General features: G+C 40.2%; 1 protein-coding gene across 2 annotated transcripts in view; it reads left to right on the plus strand.

Annotated features, from left to right (window-relative positions):
* Positions 1-20805, plus strand: part of pdgfd (platelet derived growth factor d) — a 40195-nt gene extending 19390 nt beyond the window's left edge. The window contains exons 2-7 of one of the 2 annotated variants that reach the window (XM_089014355.1): positions 142-331; positions 2516-2693; positions 11743-11796; positions 12850-13060; positions 15837-16054; positions 17815-20805. In XM_089014355.1, the coding sequence (XP_088870481.1) occupies positions 142-331; positions 2516-2693; positions 11743-11796; positions 12850-13060; positions 15837-16054; positions 17815-17949 (986 nt within the window). In that variant the 3' untranslated portion in view covers positions 17950-20805. The remainder of the gene's footprint in view (positions 1-141; positions 332-2515; positions 2694-11742; positions 11797-12849; positions 13061-15836; positions 16055-17814) is intronic. The other variant, XM_089014356.1, reaches the window with a different exon arrangement.
* Positions 20806-22341: the final 1536 nt, after the last annotated feature.

Raw genomic sequence — 22341 nt, forward strand, 5'->3', positions numbered from 1 at the left:
CTCTTGCATAGTCTTGTTTTTGCCTTTCATGTGAAGGGAAATTAGCATAGGGAATAAGAGCCCATTGTTTTCATTGTTTATGTGACACTGCAATTCTTGGGGGCTTATATCGGCTAACAGATGACAAATGTCTCACCCCAGATGTGTACCGAAAGGAGGACAACATCACGGTGACATCACCAGGCGGAGTCATCAATAGCCCACGTTTCCCCAACTCGTATCCACGCAATCTACTGTTGTCATGGACATTGGTGTCGCCCCCGGGAAGCCGGATACATCTGGAGTTTGACGGTCACTTTGGCCTGGAGGAGGCGGAGAACAATATTTGCAGGTAACACATGAGGAATATGTACAGAAAATGGCAGTGGTGGGCATTCTCAGTCCTGTGATTCTATCAGTGAGCTGTTGTCAGTATTTCAGTTGTCTAAGTTCTTGGCAACACTGAAGAGGCACCTTAAATACTGACAGAACCAGTGACGGACTGACGACGAACTGGCAGACCTTCCATCAGTCTGACGGACGTGGCCGGAATCTTCGATTATAGTTTATATTTAAATTGGAACACAAAGGCTTCCTTTTTTGTGAACATGCAGAAATGCTTTGCTTTTCTGATTTTCCTATATTTTCTCATGTTTTCCAATTTCTGTCTGCTGTAGCTTGAGTGTATACTTGAAGATACACTAGGCAGTAAAACAACTGGATGTCAGAAAATTGGTTTATAGTTTGGTGAATTTCATTAAGGCACAGCATATGTGTGGATATCAGATGCAGTTCATTCATGAATATGATGACAAAGGGCATCTCAATAACAAACCAAGTGAACTCAATTCCTTGAACTCATTAATTAATATAGTTTTGATCATCATTTTGTAAATCGTCTCTGCCCTAGTTGGCAAATATTGTGGTGGCTGTCGGGGTGCAATCAGGAGGGATAGATACATTTAGCCTGTGGACATGTTTCAGCTGGCTTGCCGTTATCAGCAGCGCATTCTGCATTTAATGAGAGCACCAGTTTACCTTGTTCGATGCCACACCCATCAGTTGCGCAAGAATTGCTTTGTCTATTTTCCACCCTGAGACATCTCCATGTGAGATGCGAGCGCACCACATTAAAGGGAACGACTGGAGCCGCTTTGATTGGCAACGAATGAAGTTGGCTGAGTGCAAGCTGGCTTGCGCGTGTCTCTGCATAGTTACCAATACGCACTCTAACCTGCCTCAACAGAGACTTGCGCTGCTCACTTCACCGAATTTGTGCTGATCATGCAAACGGAGTGTGTAAAGGTTGCTCGCAGAATGTTTATGATGGTGCAAGGGGGTGATGGGTGAATGGCCCTCAGAATTATAAAATGTTCTAGATTTGACTAGGAATGAACAAAAGTGAAATTAATGTTTGTGTTCATTAAATTACAATGAACACAGACTTTAGCACGAGCCATCTATAGCGCTGCATTCTCAATAAATTTCGCAATACTCAAAGGCATCATATGGTTATCCAGTTCCATTTGTTATATTTGGTTCTAAAATTTTGGGCTGTAAGTTAACTCATTCATTACCATTGCCAAATTTATTCGAGAATTGAAAATATGACGTAGAGTGCCATTCCCAAATTTGTTCTGGGTTTGTTTATTCATGCTTGGGTGCTGATAAAGCACTGGCCATGGCCTATGGCAATGTTTTTCTCTTTCCCACAAGGGGGCAGCATTTCCCTTTTATCCATGTTAGCGCTTTGTTTCAGCTTCAGCTGTAGATAAAGCGTTACATAAACTAATATGTAGGTCTTGCATTGTATTTTGACAGCCGCTCTCATTTCAAACTCATATAACTCCAGACCCATATAATTTAGAAATTACATCTTTTCTGGTGAAAGAAGAGAATGGAAGGTTTCTAATGCTGCATTGAATGTTTATGCAGTCCTAAAAACTCAATATTCTGTGGGTCCTGGAATTCAAGTGACAATGACAAAAACCCTGGTACTGGAATGGACACATTTTTGCACGTCTGGCAGTGAATGAGTTAATATTTTGTTGACTTTTGTAAGCATTGTACAAAGCACCCAATTGTTTCACTGTAATTCAGGGGTCTCAAAGTCATTTTTTGCCGCGGGCCACATTGTAGTTATGGTTTCCTCTCGAGGGCCGTTATGAATTTGGGGAACCCATTAGAATGTTTAAATCCCTTCAAATATTACATCTAGAGCACACAGCAAATTAATGAATAACTCGTTTTCAAATCTGAAGTCAAGAATAATGACTTTTATTGTGGTTGACATCCAAAAATATGAAATTTTGGCTCAGATTTTAGCAATCATCATGGAATTTAATTTATTAAAGTTTGATTTGCTTTCGCGGGCCGAAAAAAATGATGTGGTGGGCCGGATTTGGCCCGCGGGCCTTGACTTTGACACCTGTGCTGTAATTGATGATGTCTAAGTCATGAGTCACTAAGTTATTATTTTTTTATCACCTACTTATTGATGTTTTGTTGGCCTCTTCCTCTGTATTATTCACCGCAGGTATGACTTTGTTGAGGTGGAGGACCAATCCGAGACCAGCACTATCATTTGGGGTCGTTGGTGTGGACAGAAAGCACCGCCTAGTCTCAACTCCAAATCTAACATCCTCAAAATAACCTTCAAATCTGATGATTACTTTGTTGCAAAGCCAGGATTTAAAGTCTTCTATTCATTTCTGGTGAGACACATGCATACACACACACACACAGCTGACAGAAAACTTCTGAGTTGCTCTTTTACGACTGTCACATCTGGCTTGATCTGTTTCTTTCACACTTTTTTTGTATCGGGGAGAGCTAGACACACATTCACAAAAGCATTTCACAACCCTTCACTGGGCTCCCTGAGGATAAATTAAATGTTCATGCTATGTTTTTTCTACATACACACAAAAATAAAATAAAATACTGTAAATGAAAGGTGCTCATTGATGCGCATGAGTGGGGAGGTGTCAGTTTAACGGTTGCTAGAGACAAACAAGCCAACCTCAGGCTTTGCTGCCTTGCTCAAGAACTAGCATCCTTTGGGACCAAACAATTGACCTACTGTCAAAGTCAAACTAATATTGTCTTGTCACAAGTAATTAGAAGGTGGGAGCTTTCAAAGCCTCAAAATCAAAGCCATTTTTGTTCTAAGATGCTGTACGACCTGTCTCGTTTTCAAAACAAGACTTGTTGGCTAAAAAGAAAAAAATAATAACATAAAATAAAAAAACATTCATGATTCTAGTTAACTCTCCTGGCATCTCAGATGTGATTTTTAATGTTGCAATCCAGTACAATTTTGTAAAAAAAAATCTTTTTGCTCAGAATTGCTTTCATTGGACTTAGAAACAATGCAAAAAAGGTCTTTAATCATTGTTTTGTTGTTCCTTGCTTAAGCACTTAAAAACTTTCAGGAAATTTCAAAATGTTTTTTTAAGTCGTGCAAGTATACCTGGTCTGCCATGGTGCTAAATACTCTCAGCTTTATGAGGTGGAGCAAATAGTACATTTATTGCAGTACGTACAATACTCCGTTGCATAAGACTGTGACAAAAAAAGTACAGTTCTATTAACTCATTCGCTGCCATTCCCGAATTTATTTGGGAATTGAAAAGCATGACGAGCATTTCCAAATTTGTTCAGGTTTTCGTTTTTCTTGCTGGGGTCCAAATAAAGCTATGGTCAGACCTCAGGCAATATTTTCCCTTCCAGGAGGGGGCAGATTTTGTCTTTTGTTCATGTTACCGCATTATTACAGCTTCTGATGTTATTAAATCTCTAAAATAATAAGTGTGTATTCTTTCGTATTTTGTACAGGTGCCCCCATTTCTAACTCCAGACCCATATAACTTAGGAATTAACTCATTTTTTCTGATGAAAGAAGACAGTTTTTAAGGTTTCCTACGTTGTATTTAACATTTATGTAGTCCTAAACCTCAATATTCTGTGGGTGCTGCAATTTGAGTGAAAGTGACAAAAACCCTGGCACTGGAGTGGACACATTTTTTGCACAGTCTGGCAATGAATTAGTTAATAATCCATCCATTATTTCCTGTTCAAAGTCATCGTATTTCGGTTGAATAAATGAGAAAATGACCTGAATCGTTTTGTTGATATGAGGACAGAAAAAGTGGCCCTCTAATGTTTCTAAACCTAACAAAGAGAAAGGGAGGCAATGAAATAACAGTCATGAATTAGAACATCTTTTTAAGAATGTTGCCTGGCTTCCTTTTTCGTGTCACAGATGGGACTGAACATTGACCTTTATCTCATTGCATTGAATGTTTATGTAGTCCTAAACCTCAATATTCTGTGGTTCCTGCAATTTGAGTGAAAGTGACGAGAACCCTGGCACTGGAGTGGACACATTTTTGCACATCGTCTGAAAATGAATTACTTAATAATCCATACAGTATTTCGTGTTTTTTTAGCAGGCCATACAGCAAAGTCATTGTATTTCGGTTGAATAAAAGGAAATCACCTGAATCGGTTTGTTGGTATGAGGAAAGAAAAAGTGGACCTCTGATGTTCCTAACCTTACCAGAGAGAAAGGGAAGCAATGCATTCAATAACAGTCATGAATTAGAACATCTTTTTAAGAATGTTGCCTGGCTTCTTTTTTCTTGTCACAGATGGGACTGAACATTGGCCTTTATCTGAAAAAACAAAAAAGGTGGATGAAAGGCTAGTTGAGGAGTGAAATAGTGCATCTGTCAAGCATTCTTTGCTTTAATTCTCACAGGAAAGCCTTTGTGACAGCAGTTTCTATTCGAACTTACATAAGTTATTATAACACTTTACAATATGTGCAGGTAGATTCACTTTCACGAACATGTTGACATGCAAACATGCAAAGCACTATACGTAGTTGCACATAATTTTGCTCTTTTTCCCCATTTCCATTTTCTCTTTACCTCGCCTTGAATGAATTGTAACCATGTGAGCAAGTGCTTTGCAGCTGTGCTAAAATTGTGTGGCCAGCAGGTCTAATTTGTTCTCTTCTGAGTTTCCAAACTGATAAGAAGGAGGAGCTGTGAGGGCAGCGAATGGGAAGGAGGAGGAATTGAGGAAAGAGAGAACAGGTGTCTGAGATAGTATCACTGAATCGGTTAATGACTTAACCGGACAAGTTGTCTCCGGACAAGTTGTGTCCATAATTTGTAAAATCGCTTAAAATGACTTCCACTGAACATATTTTACAAAGATAAAACCGCATATAGCTATATTTTACGTTTTAAGACTCGCGCTGAATATTCCGGAAGTCTTGTTTTTGAGTGGGTGTCAGAGATATGACAGTCAGACACCGTGGACAGAGACTCGGAACCAGAAAGTAGTCACTACTGCCGGCAGGAGACGTAGTCATCAATGACATACGTCTGAATTCTGCGCCCCTCTGCCAAGCTATTTATTAAGAATACATGCACATTAAAGTGATACATAAGTAAAACATAGTTTTCTTGATTAGCATACTACATCTCTGGGCGTTCTGAGATACAACAGATGTAAGCTATAAAACACTGTGTTTCCCATGAACTGATAAGTTTGCATCGTGTGAAAAGGAGTTTGAAGTCCTAAATTACCCCTGTGATAAGACTTCCCCAGGACGTAAATGACTCCGGTGAAGCTGGCCGTTTACATTTCTGTGTCCGTTGGCCTGATTGACCCCAGGCTTACCCGTGCCACACTCGTGTATTGAGTCAGAAGTGTTGACGAAGGATACAAAAGTATGACACTTTTAAATATGATAACTTCTTATTCTTAATCTCTATCAGTTGGTGATCTATCAGTCTACTGAGCGTATTTTACAAAGGTTCCACCGCATATAGCTACATTTTAAGACTCGCGCTCCGGAAGTCTTGTTTTTGAGTTGGTGACGAGTCCTCACCCTACGTCACTGAAGGCACGCCCCTCACCGAGAAAGGACATACCTTGCATCACCTCAATTCATTTTGCGGTACTTTGTTTGGTCTGAAAACTTCGTGTTGATCCGTGTTGATGGCGAAATTAGCAGGAAAACACAGAAATAACGCAATGGTGAATCGTTGTGTGTTGCGCCAAGACTTCTACAGTGTATTTGATGTCCGCTTACAAAACGTCCCAGGAGACAATTTACACGGAGCTTTGTCGGCCTCTTCGTCAGTTAGGAAACAAAAAAGTGATGTCGGTTGTCCTTTAAATGCCTGCACTGAGAGACGAAAACAAAAAGGTATTGTATAGAAGCAGTCTGAGTGGACAGACTAAGCTAGATTCATCCGGAAACATGCTGACATGAAAAAAAAAAACCTGAATTGCTTCTTACGCAGTTGTTGCATTATGTCTAATACAGTAAAGTCTCGTTATATCGATATTCAAGGGAGTCCGAAAAAATATCGATATAACCGGGACTATCGATATATCCGACCCTGTTTACATGTAATTTTCTCTGTGCGTGCATAGAAATAGTATCGATATAACCGGGACTATCGATATATCCGATATCGATATAACGAGACTTTACTGTAATTGAAAAATGAATAATCATCTCAACAATGATGATAATTGGATTGAAAGTATCAAAGCAAAATAAGCTGTATGAGGGACAACACAGAAAATGCTTTAAATGTGGCAACTCAATAACATGACTTTAAAAATGGACCTCAAATGCTTGATTAAAAAATATCATTGAAAACCAACTGCCGTATATATCACGTACGTATGGCTCATCAACATTCAGTAGCCTATTTTTGAGACCAGCGGAAGTCGTATACAAAATGCACTGTAACTGTCTGCATGGGTGATGTTTTCATTCTGTTGAAATGGCTGTTTGTGTTGTGATATGAGTGAGCACAGATGAGTGGCTTGCCGGTCATTCAAAGTGGTTCCTCATCTTCCCTTGAAATTCAGTTCAGTGAAACCATGCTGTCTACTTTTACAGAAGCTAGAACAGATTTGCTGAAGTTTATACAGGATCGTTCATGTACAAATTAAATGAATCAGGAACTGCAAGATCTCCCCTTGTGGATTATGTAAATTTGACTGCCAATTATGCATTGTGGTAATTCAGAAATGTATGTAGAACATCTTTTTAAGAATGTTGCCTGGCTTCTTTTTTCTTGTCACAGATGGGACTGAACATTGGCCTTTATCTGAAAAAACAAAAAAGGTGGATGAAAGGCTAGTTGAGGAGTGAAATAGTGCATCTGTCAAGCATTCTTTGCTTTAATTCTCACAGGAAAGCCTTTGTGACAGCAGTTTCTATTCGAACTTACATAAGTTATTATAACACTTTACAATATGTGCAGTTAGATTCACTTTCACGAACATGTAGACATGCAAACATGCAAAGCACTATACGTAGTTGCACATAATTTTGCTCTTTTTCCCCATTTCCATTTTCTCTTTACCTCGCCTTGAATGAATTGTAACCATGTGAGCAAGTGCTTTGCAGCTGTGCTAAAATTGTGTGGCCAGCAGGTCTAATTTGTTCTCTTCTGAGTTTCCAAACTGATAAGAAGGAGGAGCTGTGAGGGCAGCGAATGGGAAGGAGGAGGAATTGAGGAAAGAGAGAACAGGTGTCTGAGATAGTATCACTGAATCGGTTAATGACTTAACCGGACAAGTTGTCTCCGGACAAGTTGTGTCCATAATTTGTAAAATCGCTTAAAATGACTTCCACTGAACATATTTTACAAAGATAAAACCGCATATAGCTATATTTTACGTTTTAAGACTCGCGCTGAATATTCCGGAAGTCTTGTTTTTGAGTGGGTGTCAGAGATATGACAGTCAGACACCGTGGACAGAGACTCGGAACCAGAAAGTAGTCACTACTGCCGGCAGGAGACGTAGTCATCAATGACATACGTCTGAATTCTGCGCCCCTCTGCCAAGCTATTTATTAAGAATACATGCACATTAAATTGATACATAAGTAAAACATAGTTTTCTTGATTAGCATACCACATCTCTGGGCGTTCTGAGATACAACAGATGTAAGCTATAAAACACTGTGTTTCCCATGAACTGATAAGTTTGCATCGTGTGAAAAGGAGTTTGAAGTCCTAAATTACCCCTGTGATAAGACTTCCCCAGGACGTAAATGACTCCGGTGAAGCTGGCCGTTTACATATCTGTGTCCGTTGACCTGATTGACCCCAGGCTTACCCGTGCCACACTCGTGTATTGAGTCAGAAGTGTTGACGAAGGATACAAAAGTATGACACTTTTAAATATGATAACTTCTTATTCTCTAATCTCTATCAGTTGGTGATCTATCAGTCTACTGAGCGTATTTTACAAAGGTTCCACCGCATATAGCTATATTTTACATTTTAAGACTCGCGCTGAATATTCCGGAAGTCTTGTTTTTGAGTTGGTGACGAGTCCTCACCCTACGTCACTGAAGGCACGCCCCTCACCGAGAAAGGACATACCTTGCATCACCTCAATTCATTTTGCGGTACTTTGTTTGGTCTGAAAACTTCGTGTTGATCCGTGTTGATGGCGAAATTAGCAGGAAAACACAGAAATAACGCAATGGTGAATCGTTGTGTGTTGCGCCAAGACTTCTACAGTGTATTTGATGTCCGCTTACAAAACGTCCCAGGAGACAATTTACACGGAGCTTTGTCGCCCTCTTCGTCAGTTAGGAAACAAAAAAGTGATGTCGGTTGTCCTTTAAATGCCTGCACTGAGAGACGAAAACAAAAAGGTATTGTATAGAAGCAGTCTGAGTGGACAGACTAAGCTAGATTCATCCGGAAACATGCTGACATGAAAAAAAAAAACCTGAATTGCTTTTTACGCAGTTGTTGCATTATGTCTAATACAGTAAAGTCTCGTTATATCGATATTCAAGGGAGTCCGAAAAAATATCGATATAACCGGGACTATCGATATATCCGACCCTGTTTACATGTAATTTTCTCTGTGCGTGCATAGAAATAGTATCGATATAACCGGGACTATCGATATATCCGATATCGATATAACGAGACTTTACTGTAATTGAAAAATGAATAATCATCTCAACAATGATGATAATTGGATTGAAAGTATCAAAGCAAAATAAGCTGTATGAGGGACAACACAGAAAATGCTTTAAATGTGGCAACTCAATAACATGACTTTAAAAATGGACCTCAAATGCTTGATTAAAAAATATCATTGAAAACCAACTGCCGTATATATCACGTACGTATGGCTCATCAACATTCAGTAGCCTATTTTTGAGACCAGCGGAAGTCGTATACAAAATGCACTGTAACTGTCTGCATGGGTGATGTTTTCATTCTGTTGAAATGGCTGTTTGTGTTGTGATATGAGTGAGCACAGATGAGTGGCTTGCCGGTCATTCAAAGTGGTTCCTCATCTTCCCTTGAAATTCAGTTCAGTGAAACCATGCTGTCTACTTTTACAGAAGCTAGAACAGATTTGCTGAAGTTTATACAGGATCGTTCATGTACAAATTAAATGAATCAGGAACTGCAAGATCTCCCCTTGTGGATTATGTAAATTTGACTGCCAATTATGCATTGTGGTAATTCAGAAATGTATGTTATAGTCATCCATTAACTTTTCACACCAAGTAGCGCCAAAGTAAATACAGTAATCTAGTAGGTTTACGTGACCATCAAAATAATCAAATTTAATTTCAGTGTAATCATGCAGAGTTAGAACACTAACACTGGGCCTCAATTCAGAAGTACAAACAAACTTTCTTGTACAGACAAGAAAGTTAAATCCAACTATAGAACCTGTTGCTGTAAATGTGTCTTTTCAAACGTTACAGTCTACTAGACCACTTAATCCTCAACTGTCTCACTGTCGGATTGTACCAAATAGATTTTGAGAAGGGAAGCTCCCTGGTGTTCCCACCACTCTACTGCTTCGGTAAATAAGGGACTGAGCTCTTGCTATCTGCAATACTACAGCCAGACTTACCAAGGATATTTTACAGTGGCGAATATTTTCTCATACATGATATAATCATGTTGAAAACAAATTGGTCACGTTTAGTTTAGGGTCAGGTGATGTTTATTGACTCTTGATACAAGGGCAGGTTTATACAATACAATACACTACAATACATATTGATTTATATTTCGCTTTAACAACAGTGGAAGCTGTAACAAAGCGCTTAATATGGACAACGATCATATACTGGAAATAAAACGGTCACAAAGATAGTAGAAAGCACCAGGAAGTAAAACCAAGATCAAGTCTGAATCAGGCTGAGTCAAACGCCAAAGAGTACAAGTGAGTTTTGAGGAGGGTTTTAAAGATGGGCAGCGAGGGGGCTTGTTGAATGTTCAGTACCAGGTCATTCCAGCGATCCCCTCTGACCCTCTGTTTAGTTTTTGGCACATATAATAATGTCTGGTCAGCTGACCTGAGCCGCCAGGAAGGTGTGTCGGGGTGGATGAGCTCGGAGAGGTAAGGAGGAACAAGGCCATTTTAAGATTTGAAAATAAATAAAGATCTTCAAAGCAACTCTAAAATATATAGGGATGTTATGTGCTCCCTCTCACGAGTACCAGTCAAGAGGCGAGTATCAGCATTCTGTACTAGCAGGAGACGCTTCATGGAAGATTGGCTGACTCCAAAGTAAAGTGCATTACATTAATCGAGCTCAGATGTGACAAAGGCATGAATTAGAGATGATGAAAGAAGCTGGATTTAACAACAGCACCAATTTGTCAGTCAAATTTCACTGTCACAAGTCACTGTCCAATTTAAGACCCAAGTTTATGTCTGTTGACTTCAGATAAGAAGCCAGGAGGCCCAAGTCTACAGTTTGAGATGTACATGGGCCACTGGGACCGAACAGTATCACTTCTGTCTTCTTTTCATTGAAATTGAAGACGTTTTGTGGCATCAAGGTTTGTGTACACCGCTTGGAAAACTCATCTCTATTTCCAACTTTTCTGAAAGTTGTGCAAGTGGCCCATATGTGGATGAACTTGAAAGGAGATGAAAGCCATGTTGTGTTCACCCTCTTGCACGCACACTTGCGGGAAAGCCTCTGACCTCATTTATACAGCTCGTGGGGAAGAATAGATGAACTTGATCATTAAAAAGCCAGATGCCACAGTTTTTAACATTTCCTTACATTTGCAGATGTAAACAGTCACAATATGACCTTGGTGTCGCAAAGATCAGTTTTCTACACTGGTAATGTAGCACCGAAAAGAGGCAGAAGAGGGCGACAAAGCTCAGTGGAAAGCTCAGTGCAAACGGGCTGATTAATTCCTTACAATTTTTGTCAGTGAATATCAAATGGGTGCTTGGTGCTACACACAAGGATTCACCATCGCATTATTTGTGTTTTCCTTCTAATTTCGCCATCAACACGGATCAACACGAAGTTTTCAGAACAAACAAAGTATTGCAAAATGCATTGAGGTGATACAAGGTATGTCCTTTCTCGCCGAGGGGCGTTCCTTCAGTGACGTAGGGTGAGGACTCGTCACCAACTCAAAAACAAGACTTCCGGAATATTCAGCGCGAGTCTTAAAATGTAAAATATAGCTATATGCGGTGGAACCTTTGTAAAATACGCTCAGTAGAAGTCATTTGAAGCCATTTTACAAATTATGGACGCAACTTGTCCGGAGACGTCGGTTGTCCTTTAAGACTTCTGCTTGAGTAAAAAAAGGATGTGAAAAGAACCACAATACACTGGAGTGGAGTAGTCATGGAAATCTGGAATAATTACTTGATCAACTAATCTATTATTGCTGCATTTCTCCCCCCAATCCCCAGCCTGGCACACCACTGCCTGCATCCCAAACCAACTGGGAGGCCGTCACCATGTCGGTGAGTCGTGCATATGGGCTCTATCAATGCTGAAACTCCCGACTGCAAAACTGAATAAACATTTGCATTGTAATTACCTGTAAGAAGTCAATTTAATTCACTTGGTCTCTAAAAAGGTGGCTGCCTTCATTTTAATAAACAAAATAAAATCCCTGCTTTTTTTTAATTATCTAAACATTGTTTGTGTAATACGTCTGTGTAAGCTCTCAGTCGTACAGGAGTGGTCCATCGATGAAAAGGTTTCTTCAGCCGTCTTCTGTACTTCTTTGAAGGTGTCGGACGTTTCGCTTCTTATCCAAGAAACTTCGTCAGCAAACTAAAGTCTTACTGGTAGTTTAGGCCCTATATATATCCCTGCTGTCCAGACATGGCGGTGCCTACACTACCAGTAAGACTTTAGTTTGCTGACGAAGTTTCTTGGATAAGAAGTGAAACGTCCGACACCTTCAAAGAAGTACAGATGACTGCTGAAGAAACCTTTTCATCGATTGTTTGTGTAAACCATTTTGTTCAAAACATACAGTATTTCGTCAATCCAACCCCCAGCACGTTTGACGACTATTCTTAAACACATAGAAATGTTTAATGGTGATATCAATAATTATTATGACAGAACGCCTATCCACGTGGACCAAGGCACAAATGCATATTACACGCACGCGGTCGAGTCATGCATACACCATCGTCCATATATTATACATGAGGCTTGAGATGTAAAATGTCATGCCTTCTTAGATGAATGCTTTTGTAAGAGCATGTAATCCTCGTAATTTGTGTATGTCTCTATGTGGTCAGCCAAGTATGAAATCATAATAATTTGTGTGCGTTGTTGCATATGGCACATTTTTTGATGCATGGGCTGGACAACATAGGGGATGCGTGGGCACAGTTCGCCCCAGTTTTTAAGAATCAAATTGAAGAGACAACAATTACATGTACTGCACTGCAGATGGATAATAAAAAATAATAACTAAAATTAAATAAAAATGACTTTCATGTACTTACAATGTAAACAGGATGGATTTTTTTCTTTTTCTTTTCTTTCATTCTTAGGATAGCAGTCTTATGGGACCAGAAGCAGTCACAGAGGTTCCTCTCTCGTTAGATGACCTGGATCGAACCATAGCTGCCTTTGACACCGTGGAGCAGCTTTTGAAATCATTGAACCCAGACACTTGGAAACAGGACCTGGATAGCATTTATACACAAACACACATTCATTATAGATCAAGGGCTTATCATCTGGCAAGCAGGCACAACAAAGGTATGTTTTTATTTTATATAAAGTTCATTGAAGATTATTGATTGATCAGGATTAAAGAACATTCACACATTTCTGGGCACCGACCCTTATCTTCAATAAACCACATGGAAAGAGCATATAGAGATGGATGCAGGATAAGAAGAAGCTTTGATATTGCAAAACCCTTTAATGATGCTTGAAGGGTGTGTCTTTGGGCAAATATACAGTGAGAAATTGCCGTTTTTTTTTCACACGAGACAAAACATAGCTGACGCTGAGGCATACTTTTGGTTGTCCTATTGTTTTCTGTTGACTTATTGTCACTTGCAATAGCTTTCATTCGTGTGATTTGTTTTTATTCAAAATTTCTGACAATTGTTTTCCAAAAAGCTGATCAGTGTCATTCGAAAACTTTGGGTGTGTTTGAAATTAATTCTGGTATGTTTTGCTTTCATATTCTGATTTGGTGTATTGGTATTTAGATTCAGGAAATAGTGAGGCCTACACTATGCCAAACACAAATGCTCACTTAAGCATTGTAATTTTCCCCTTGATGAACTCAAATAGCAAATCTCAACGTAGATTTGGCACATAATTATTTCTCACAAAGAACTTTAGGCTGCTTGCAAATCCGAATATATTTGACTGCATCTCTCCAACCCTGCATACTTGCCATTCCTTTACTCTTGGCTGTTGTTCAGATCTCTCAGCAAAGGATTCATCACGCTCCATCTTGACTTGGTTTTAGGCGCTTTGTCACAGCTTCAGCTGTTGTTAAAGCGCTCGCTATATAAATCAGTATGTATTGTATTGTATTGCGTTGTACTTCATGACTCTCATGTATGGCGACATGCAGTCCTTAAAAGTGCACAACCTCCACCGATTCAAAGCACGGTGGCGGTGATGCATTATTCAAGATCGTTTGTCTCCTGTCCAAAATAAATAAATAAATAAATCCAATCTGTGAGACATCATTGGTGCCAACGAGCTCACTGCACACAAAAGGAAACGGAAGAAAAGGTTTTGAATATTCTTGAAATATAAACATAATGATTCCCCGGTACTCTTTGGTAAATGTTTGAGCTTTACAACAAGTACGTCTTCATCTGTGCATGATTATTCTATGAGCCAATCACTCTACATGTTGGAGAACACACATGCAGTCTCTGGCTGCTGGTTGTTTGAACAACATCTACCTCACCCTAATTGGAAATTCAGCTTGTGCAGTGGAGAAGAAATATGCCGCAGTCAGACGTTTTTTCTTTGGTTTCATGAAGAGACACATCCTCGCTAGCTCACGTTCTCTTTTTATTACTTTGAATCAGAATCAGATCATCCTATTTGGACAATCCATCCTCCAATCAAATCTAGTGACTGTTTTACGAGTCATTGCAATTCTGAATTAAGTACAGTAAATTTACTGTATTTTGGCACCTTTCAGGTTAAGACTGACAATGGAGAGGTTTTATGAATGATTCTTAGATGATTACAAAGCTTTGAACATATGTTATTATTATTTTGTAAATTAATTTACTGTTGATGATCATTTTATTGTTTGAAGCAAAGACAGATTCGAAAAAATAACATTTGCGAGGCTCCTAAATACCTGTTTAAAAGGAGCTGTGCTCACTCCCCGAAATGCTTCCTTTCGACAATATTTCAATTGAACGCTTTGATTCTGCCAAGATGGTGATTTTGGTTAGCAACTTGTCTGGATTGCAAAGCAAAAAAAATGACTTTGATTTGTATCAATCAATCATTCATTGAACCTGACTGTTATTTGCCACACTGATGTTAAATAACCCGTCTTTAGTATCAAAATAAGCTATTAAATAGAATGACTTTTAAAACTTGTTTCAGACAAAAACACTTTTTTTTCTAAAGATGACAATTTTTTCAATGACGATGCTACAGAAATGTGTAAACAACAGTAAAATGGTAAAATCAGCCCACCTATAAATACCACATATCTTGTAATCACCACACTGAGGGGGTCACAGTGGGGTGATTACACTTCTTACTATGACCTTTGTCAAGAGGACACTTAAGCCTTGATTGCTGGTCTTTTTGTTTTCTTTGTCTTCTCTGCAAAATTTTACTCGTGTGTTTCAGAAGATGCCGTATTTTACGGACGATGCATCTGAGCCCTCCTTGCCCTTTCGATAAAGCATATTGTGCTTCGACTGGACCTTTGCCCAGAATAACGTTTGCGAAATAACGATGGAGTGACAATGACGAACTGGCACAGCTTCCACTGTGTTTAGATTAGCATTGGATTTGGATTGGATTTGCCTTTATTAGTCTCGCAGCATATTTTCCGTATTATAAGGCGCACCTTCAATTTTTTTCAAAAGCTGTCCATGCGCCTTATAAGCCAGTTTTAAATTATGTCATTCATTGAAGGTGCACTTTCTAATCCGGTGCACCTACCGGAAAATACGGTATACGGTATCCTGATGTCAAACAAGGCTGCAAAAATAGTCATCTTCTCCGAAATAAATAACTAACTGTATTAGACAGTGGTAGTTCACATATCATTTATGTTGCTGTCATTTGTCATATTCTCTCCTGGCAAATTGTTTTCATGTTTATTATGTTTGTTAAAATCATTATGTGCCTTGCACGCTGGGTCCGACAGGACAGTAATTTCATGTGTGCTGTATGTCATGCATACTAGCATATTTGACAATAAAGATGACTGACTTTTTTTACTTTGATAATTGAAACAAAAATTAATTGTGTGTCATAAAGTGAACAAACTGTCCGATTGTATCCCACGTTTCTCTTTCTTGGGTAGTTGACCTGAATCGCCTTTACGATGACGTAAAACGCTACAGCTGCACCCCTCGTAACTATTCCGTCAACCTGCGTGAGGAGCTCAGGGCCACCAACGCCGTCTTCTTCCCTCGGTGCATGTTGGTCAAGCGCTGTGGCGGCAACTGTGGATGCGGCACGAATAATTGGAACAACGGCTGCACATGTCAGGCATCGAAAACCACGCTCAAACTACATGAGGTAGTTCACATATCATTTATGTTGGTGTCATTATTTGTCATGTCATTGTGTAGAATTATAAGGTTGGTTTCCTTCCACATTCTAAAACGATACATATTTGGTACATTGAAGTCTAATTTGAGAGTAATTTCCTGAGACACATAACAGAAATCAGCGATTTCGGGTTTTCTCACCACTCATGACGAAATCAGGCAATTTAACTCATTCACTGCCAAACATGCAAAAATGTGTCCTCTCCAGTGCCAGGGTTTTTGTCATTGTCAATATTGAATTTTAGGACTACATAAATATTCAATACAGTGTTGGAAACCTTAGACTCTCTTCTTTCATCAGAAAAAAATAATTCCTAAATTATATGGGTCTGGAGTTATATGAGTTTGAAAAGAGGGCGACTGTCCAAAAATACAATGCAATACATACATATTGGTTTATATAGCACTTTTACAACAGCTAAAGCTGTAACAAAGCGCTAACATGTAAAACACGGAATTGCTTCCCCCTTGTGGAAAAGAAAAATCATTGCCAGAGGGTATGGCCAGCGCTTTATCGGCACCAAGCATGAAAAAACAAAACCTGAACAAATTCGGGAATGGCGCTCCACGTCATATTTTCAATTCCTGAATAAATTCGTGAATGGCAGTGAATGAGTTAAAAAATAGCCAAAAGTCCAAACACGACACGACCCCAAATGATCAGATGGTACCGTGTGCATATCAAACCACCTCGCCACACCAGGCACAGCTGCAGACTATTCCATTTCATATTATAGCCTCTGAGTGTGGACAGAATTAAGCCGGACAAAGGACAGCTTTGTTTGCTGACTGTCTGAGGAACTCCAAGATCACTTGTCGATTGGAGATGAACCCAAGTCCCTTAGTGGTTAATCTCGCCAGTGATTAAGATTGACAATCACATCATGAAATGCGGTGCTAAATCACAATCCTTTGCTTGTCTCCCTTCCAAAGAAGGTCAACTCTCGCCTCTTTAGCCTTCTGCAGTTATTTTTTTGTACATACAGACTCTCTGTTTTTGTACGTCACCGTCCTATCTGCTCCTGAGTCCAAATTCTGCTTCTCCACTGACAACGGGGTTGCTTTTAAAAATATATTCAAAGGAAGTCAAATCAGAACATATTGTTAACAAAAAAAATATGAGCTTCCACTTGTCTTTCTTATTAATATTGCATTTGTAGAATATGAATTGTGCAGCAAAATAGTTTTTTTTACGCGACTCGGGATTGGTCGTTACCTGTGCCCTCATCTACTGCGATGTAATTTCAAAACAAACCAACCAGACCAATCTTTCTGTCCATCTACAAAGAGTAATAATAATAATAATAATCCTAACTTTTATTTATAAGCGCCTTTCAAAGCTCTCAAGGACACTTTACAAAATAAGCACAATAAAACCACAGATAAAATTATAAATAATAAAAGAAGAGCTAACACTACACAGAGAATGCAATTTTGAATAGGTGGGTGTTAAGATGAGATTTGAAGGTGGGAAGAGAATCAATATGACGGATGTTGAGCGGAAGTGAGTTCCAGAGTTTGGGGGCAGAGCTGCAGAGTAATGCCCAAAGAGTAAATCTTTGTCTTCCTATTGCAAGCACACATAATCAGAAGTAAGCCTGTGCACACAAATACTGACGTGATGCGGACAGGAATGGTGACGCATAAAAAAGAGGACCAAGTTGCTTATGGCCGTGCACGAGTTTGAAGTCCTGCACCGCCTAAACTCATCGTCCCTATCTCTTCCAGGTGCTGAAGTACGCCCCAGAGACCTCTCTTTACCAGCGCCACCGCAGGATAAGGGTGCGCTGGGCGATAGATGAGATCTTTCTCACGCACCACGACAAGTGTGAATGTGCCTGTCCCTTGCAGCCTCCTCGCTGAGAATACGCAAACTATTTTGATCGGTCCGACATCTTCTGCCATATTGCCATGAACTTTTTTTAATGGAACGAGCTATGCGGTCAATGCAGAGAAGAAACGATTTGACGGATAATGTGCAGCTTCGTATCATTACTTAACAGTAAGTACTTCAGAGGAATCATGAAACTCAACGACTAGCCAAACCGTGTGGAACTATGCAAATACATGTGTTTAACATCTTCAGATGTTTTTTTCTGCCGCCGGCAAGGGAAGGGCGGCGGTATTTGAATCCAAGCTGCCATTGGAACCCTAAAACAAAAAAACAAAACAAAAAAAAAAGCATGTGGAATTCCCCCGCCTGCTAATTTGCCACAAAGCCCATCTTTGTTTTGCACACATTCCTCTCTGCAAGAATTCCAGCATCCTTTTGCCCTTCACACCCTGTGTAGCGTTCCCTCCCTTTTGTTTCCCCCACTCACTGTCTCTTCGAAGACACAGAGAACATTTGTACACACACACACACACACACATACACGCACACACACACACACACACACACATGGACACACATCCTCTCCTATTGCTGACTGCCAAACACATCCGAGATGTCAGCACAGGCTAATGCACTCTGCCCAGTTTTCTGAGCACCCCAGGCATTCCGCCCGCTAAGAAGGAATTCTGCTAACACTGCGCACCTCAAACATGAAAAACATCACAGGCAGGGAGAAAACCATGCACAAAGAAAAATAAATGAACATGGATGCGCGGATTCGATTTGGAATAATCACTCTAGCGCCCCGAAGTCAACCCCATCACACACCTTTGGCATGAACGAGAACAGAGCTTGCGATTCGTCACCTTTTAGGTGATGTTTAACCCCGCATACGCATTCTATACACACACTTTAACATCTGAGAAAGTCTTCCCAGGAGACGATTGTAGAAAATAGTTGACCTATAACGGATGATCCAACTCGATAATTTCTGCCATTTTTCACCTTCAGCTCGCCTGCTCATGTTTGCGTTTTCAATTGCCAAGATGAGTTCCTTCATACACGCGCAACCTTGTAATTAGCACTTTAAAGCATATTTCTATGCAAATTAGATGCTATTTTTTGTGAGCGTGTATGTGTCAATGTATGCGCCTTTTCCCATTGACACGAGTATGGAAGTGCTTTTGTCTTAAGGGGGCGGAGAAGGTTAACGACAGAATGAAAGCGGTCAGCCCAAATAACCTTTTGACTATTTGACATTTGACAGCATGTGAGAAAATGTGCAAGTACAGTGCCGGTTTGTGAGTGTCAACGCATCCCACGTGATCTAAGACTTAAACAGGAACAGTCCTCGATTGTCTTTCAGCCATCGCCTCGCAACGTGTCTTGCCATCACGTGCTCGAACGCATGGGAGGTATCGACAGAAAAATTGATTTTCAGACTCTTATTCTGAAAGGACAATAATTGAATTGACTCTTGAGCCATCTGATCTGGTTGTGATTCCTTGTTATGTCAAATGTATGAGCCGTTTTTGTCTGAGGTAGAATTGACAGAGCATAGTTATTATAAAGGTGTGAAGTAACATTGAGCCACAACAGGTCTGGCAACTACTGTCAGCAACCACAACTCCATTTCCCACTGTAGAAGTAGTGCTTAACCACAGCTTCTACTGTTGTGCCTTATAATGTTGTGTGCCATATATTTTGAAAAAAATTATATCTTATATTTGGAAAAAAAATTCCATTCATTGAAGGTGAGCCTTATGGTGCACCTTATACGTATATGGCAAAACTTTGAAAATACACCATTCATTGGGGGTGCGCCTTATACTCCGGTGTGCCTTATACCGTGGTGCACCTTATACACCGGAAAATATGTTAAAAAAATAACTAAATAACAAATACGTACATACATAAATAAATTAAAGAAAACAACAACAAAAATACATCACCAACATATTTTGTGCAGTTGATGGGTTTCTTTTGCGACTACAATACAATACAATACAATACAATACAATACAATACATATTGATTTATATCAGCTTTATGTGGTGGGCCACTGCCCTGAATTGGCCGGAATGCATATCAACACAAACTTTTGTGAGCAGGGGTGAGGAACCCCCCAACCCCCAAAGGAACAGCAACACTGACAGGAACAGGAACAGGAACAATGACCCAAACCCAAGTGGCCGGGCCGGTAGTCCTTTTTACAGAAAACCCACCAACAACATGATGACCAACAGGTGTGCCGTTGTAGAGCCCAACAGAGCCACCTGTGTCTCCCAAACAAATCAACCGTGACACAAACAACCTGTCACGGGTAATCTCTCATGGCTACTAACTACAGTACATGCTCAGGTCCTTCCATATCTCTTGATTCAATGGTCAGTTATTTTATTTGAACGCAAAGTAAATGCTCTTGTCGCTCGTAAGGCGGAGAGCCATCCGGTCATATGTCTTAGACTTTTGATAAATGTTGCATCCCTGAGGAGAAGGTCAATTCTAACAATATTTATCTGTGGGTTGGTGTGTGCGGTGTGTTCTGTTGTGAGCAGACAACAGAGTGGCTGTCAGTAAATACTGAAACTGTATCCAATGGGACAACAAGGCGCAAACCACATAAAGCTAGTCTAGTTTTGCGGATTCATATATATTGTTTGCCCTCAAACCCCCCCATCCCTCACCGACTCATTTGTGGCTCACGCAAACGCGATCAGCTCTAAATTCAGTGAATGTTTGAACGTGGAAAAGGTGCTGCTTTTGCTGTCTTGGCAATACTCATGACAAAACTGTAGCTTTAATTTATTGTCTTTCTCAGTTGTATTGTTTGGGGAAAATCAGCTGGATGGTTTTGATAAATAAAGCATTTGTCGCATCAGTGAGTCTTGTGTTTTTTTTTTTTTTTTGCGGTGTGTTTGATCATGTGAAGAGTACAATAAACGTGGGACAGATGAATGGATTTTGGAAATGACGAAGAGACGAATGAAGGGTGGGAAAGCTGAAGAACAAGAAAATAATAGAAGAAAATGTGAAGAAATGGGCTCAATCGTGTCATCTTGTACAGCCCAGTGCATGAGTTGCCATGGAAACCACATACTATGCGCTTTTCAGGCCAATGTATCTTCAGTAAGGTCAGCACCACGGAAGTCAGATGGAAATTAATGGCTGCTGTGTCCTGAAGGGATGATTTAATTGTTGATTTTGCATCCAGTGATTGATTGTGACAGCAGACTGTGGTTAACCGTATCCTGCCTGCGTCTGCGCTTTGATGAGAGCTAATATTTGCAGCGACATGCACTCACTCAGACATGTAGCTGTATGGAGTCATTGTGCATAGCGTGGATTCTCTGCAGTCACATGAAATGCGCCCTGAGGAACAAGAAACATGTTCCCCCCCCATTACGGGAAATAATGGAGCAAGAATTCATCAAACTGTCACCATCATAAAACGGCAGCTCCACATTTTCAACAAAACACTGAAAATGTATGTTTATTTCAGATAAAAGTTGAAGAAGGACAATGCACACCAATAGTGTGATCCTGGGTAATGCACTGAAGTCTCATGTGCTCTAGTGGCTCAATTTCGCTGCACATTTTTTCAGATTAAAAAAACCCTCTCGTGTACAGACAAAGCTTTGAGTAATGCTCTTGAATGTAATTTAAATTTTCCTAAGGCATCTCATTATCGACCACACTGCCATCATTTGGAATGAATTGTGATTGTTAAATATTGCCGTCATCAGAACGTCAAAGCAGTTCTCATTCAAAGCTACAAAAATGCAGCGCTGATAGACTGTCGCCATTGAAGAGATGCAAATCACAGTCACCTTCGGAATGATGAAATGTTTTATCACAATGATACTACCGATCAAGTTTAAATAAAAGTGCAAAATGGTTTCATTGTTTCCAATGCAATCTTTACAGCCATTCTTACAGTGTATTGGTCATTGGGTTTCCTATCCTGCAAGCGGATGGATGGATGGATGGATGGATGGATGGATGGATGGATGGATGGATGGATGGATGGATGGATGGATAGGTAGGTAGGTCGGTAGGTCGGTCGCTAAGTAGGTAGGTAGGTAGGTAAGTGGGGCTGGGTTGGGTGGTTTAGTAGGTTGGGTCGGTGGGTAGGTAGGCAGGTAGGTAGGTGGGTTAGCGGGTAGGTAAGCAGGTAGGTGGGGCTGGCTTGGTCAGTTTGGTAGGGAGGTAAGTCGGTATGTTAGTAGGGAGGTGGGTCGGTGGAAAGGTGGGTAGGTAGGTGGGGCTGGATTGAGTGGTCAGGTAGGTTGTGTCGGTGGGTAGGTATGCAGGTACGTAAGTAGTTAGGTGGGTAGATCGGTAGGATGGAGGGAGGGGCGGGTGGCCGGGCGGGCAGGCGGACCGACCGACCCATATGTATAGCTATATAGATCGATCTC

The sequence above is a fragment of the Hippocampus bargibanti genome, linkage group LG14 (genome assembly GCF_051943395.1).
Source record: "Hippocampus bargibanti isolate YZ-2025 linkage group LG14, ASM5194339v1, whole genome shotgun sequence".
NCBI classification, from domain to species: domain Eukaryota; kingdom Metazoa; phylum Chordata; class Actinopteri; order Syngnathiformes; family Syngnathidae; genus Hippocampus; species Hippocampus bargibanti.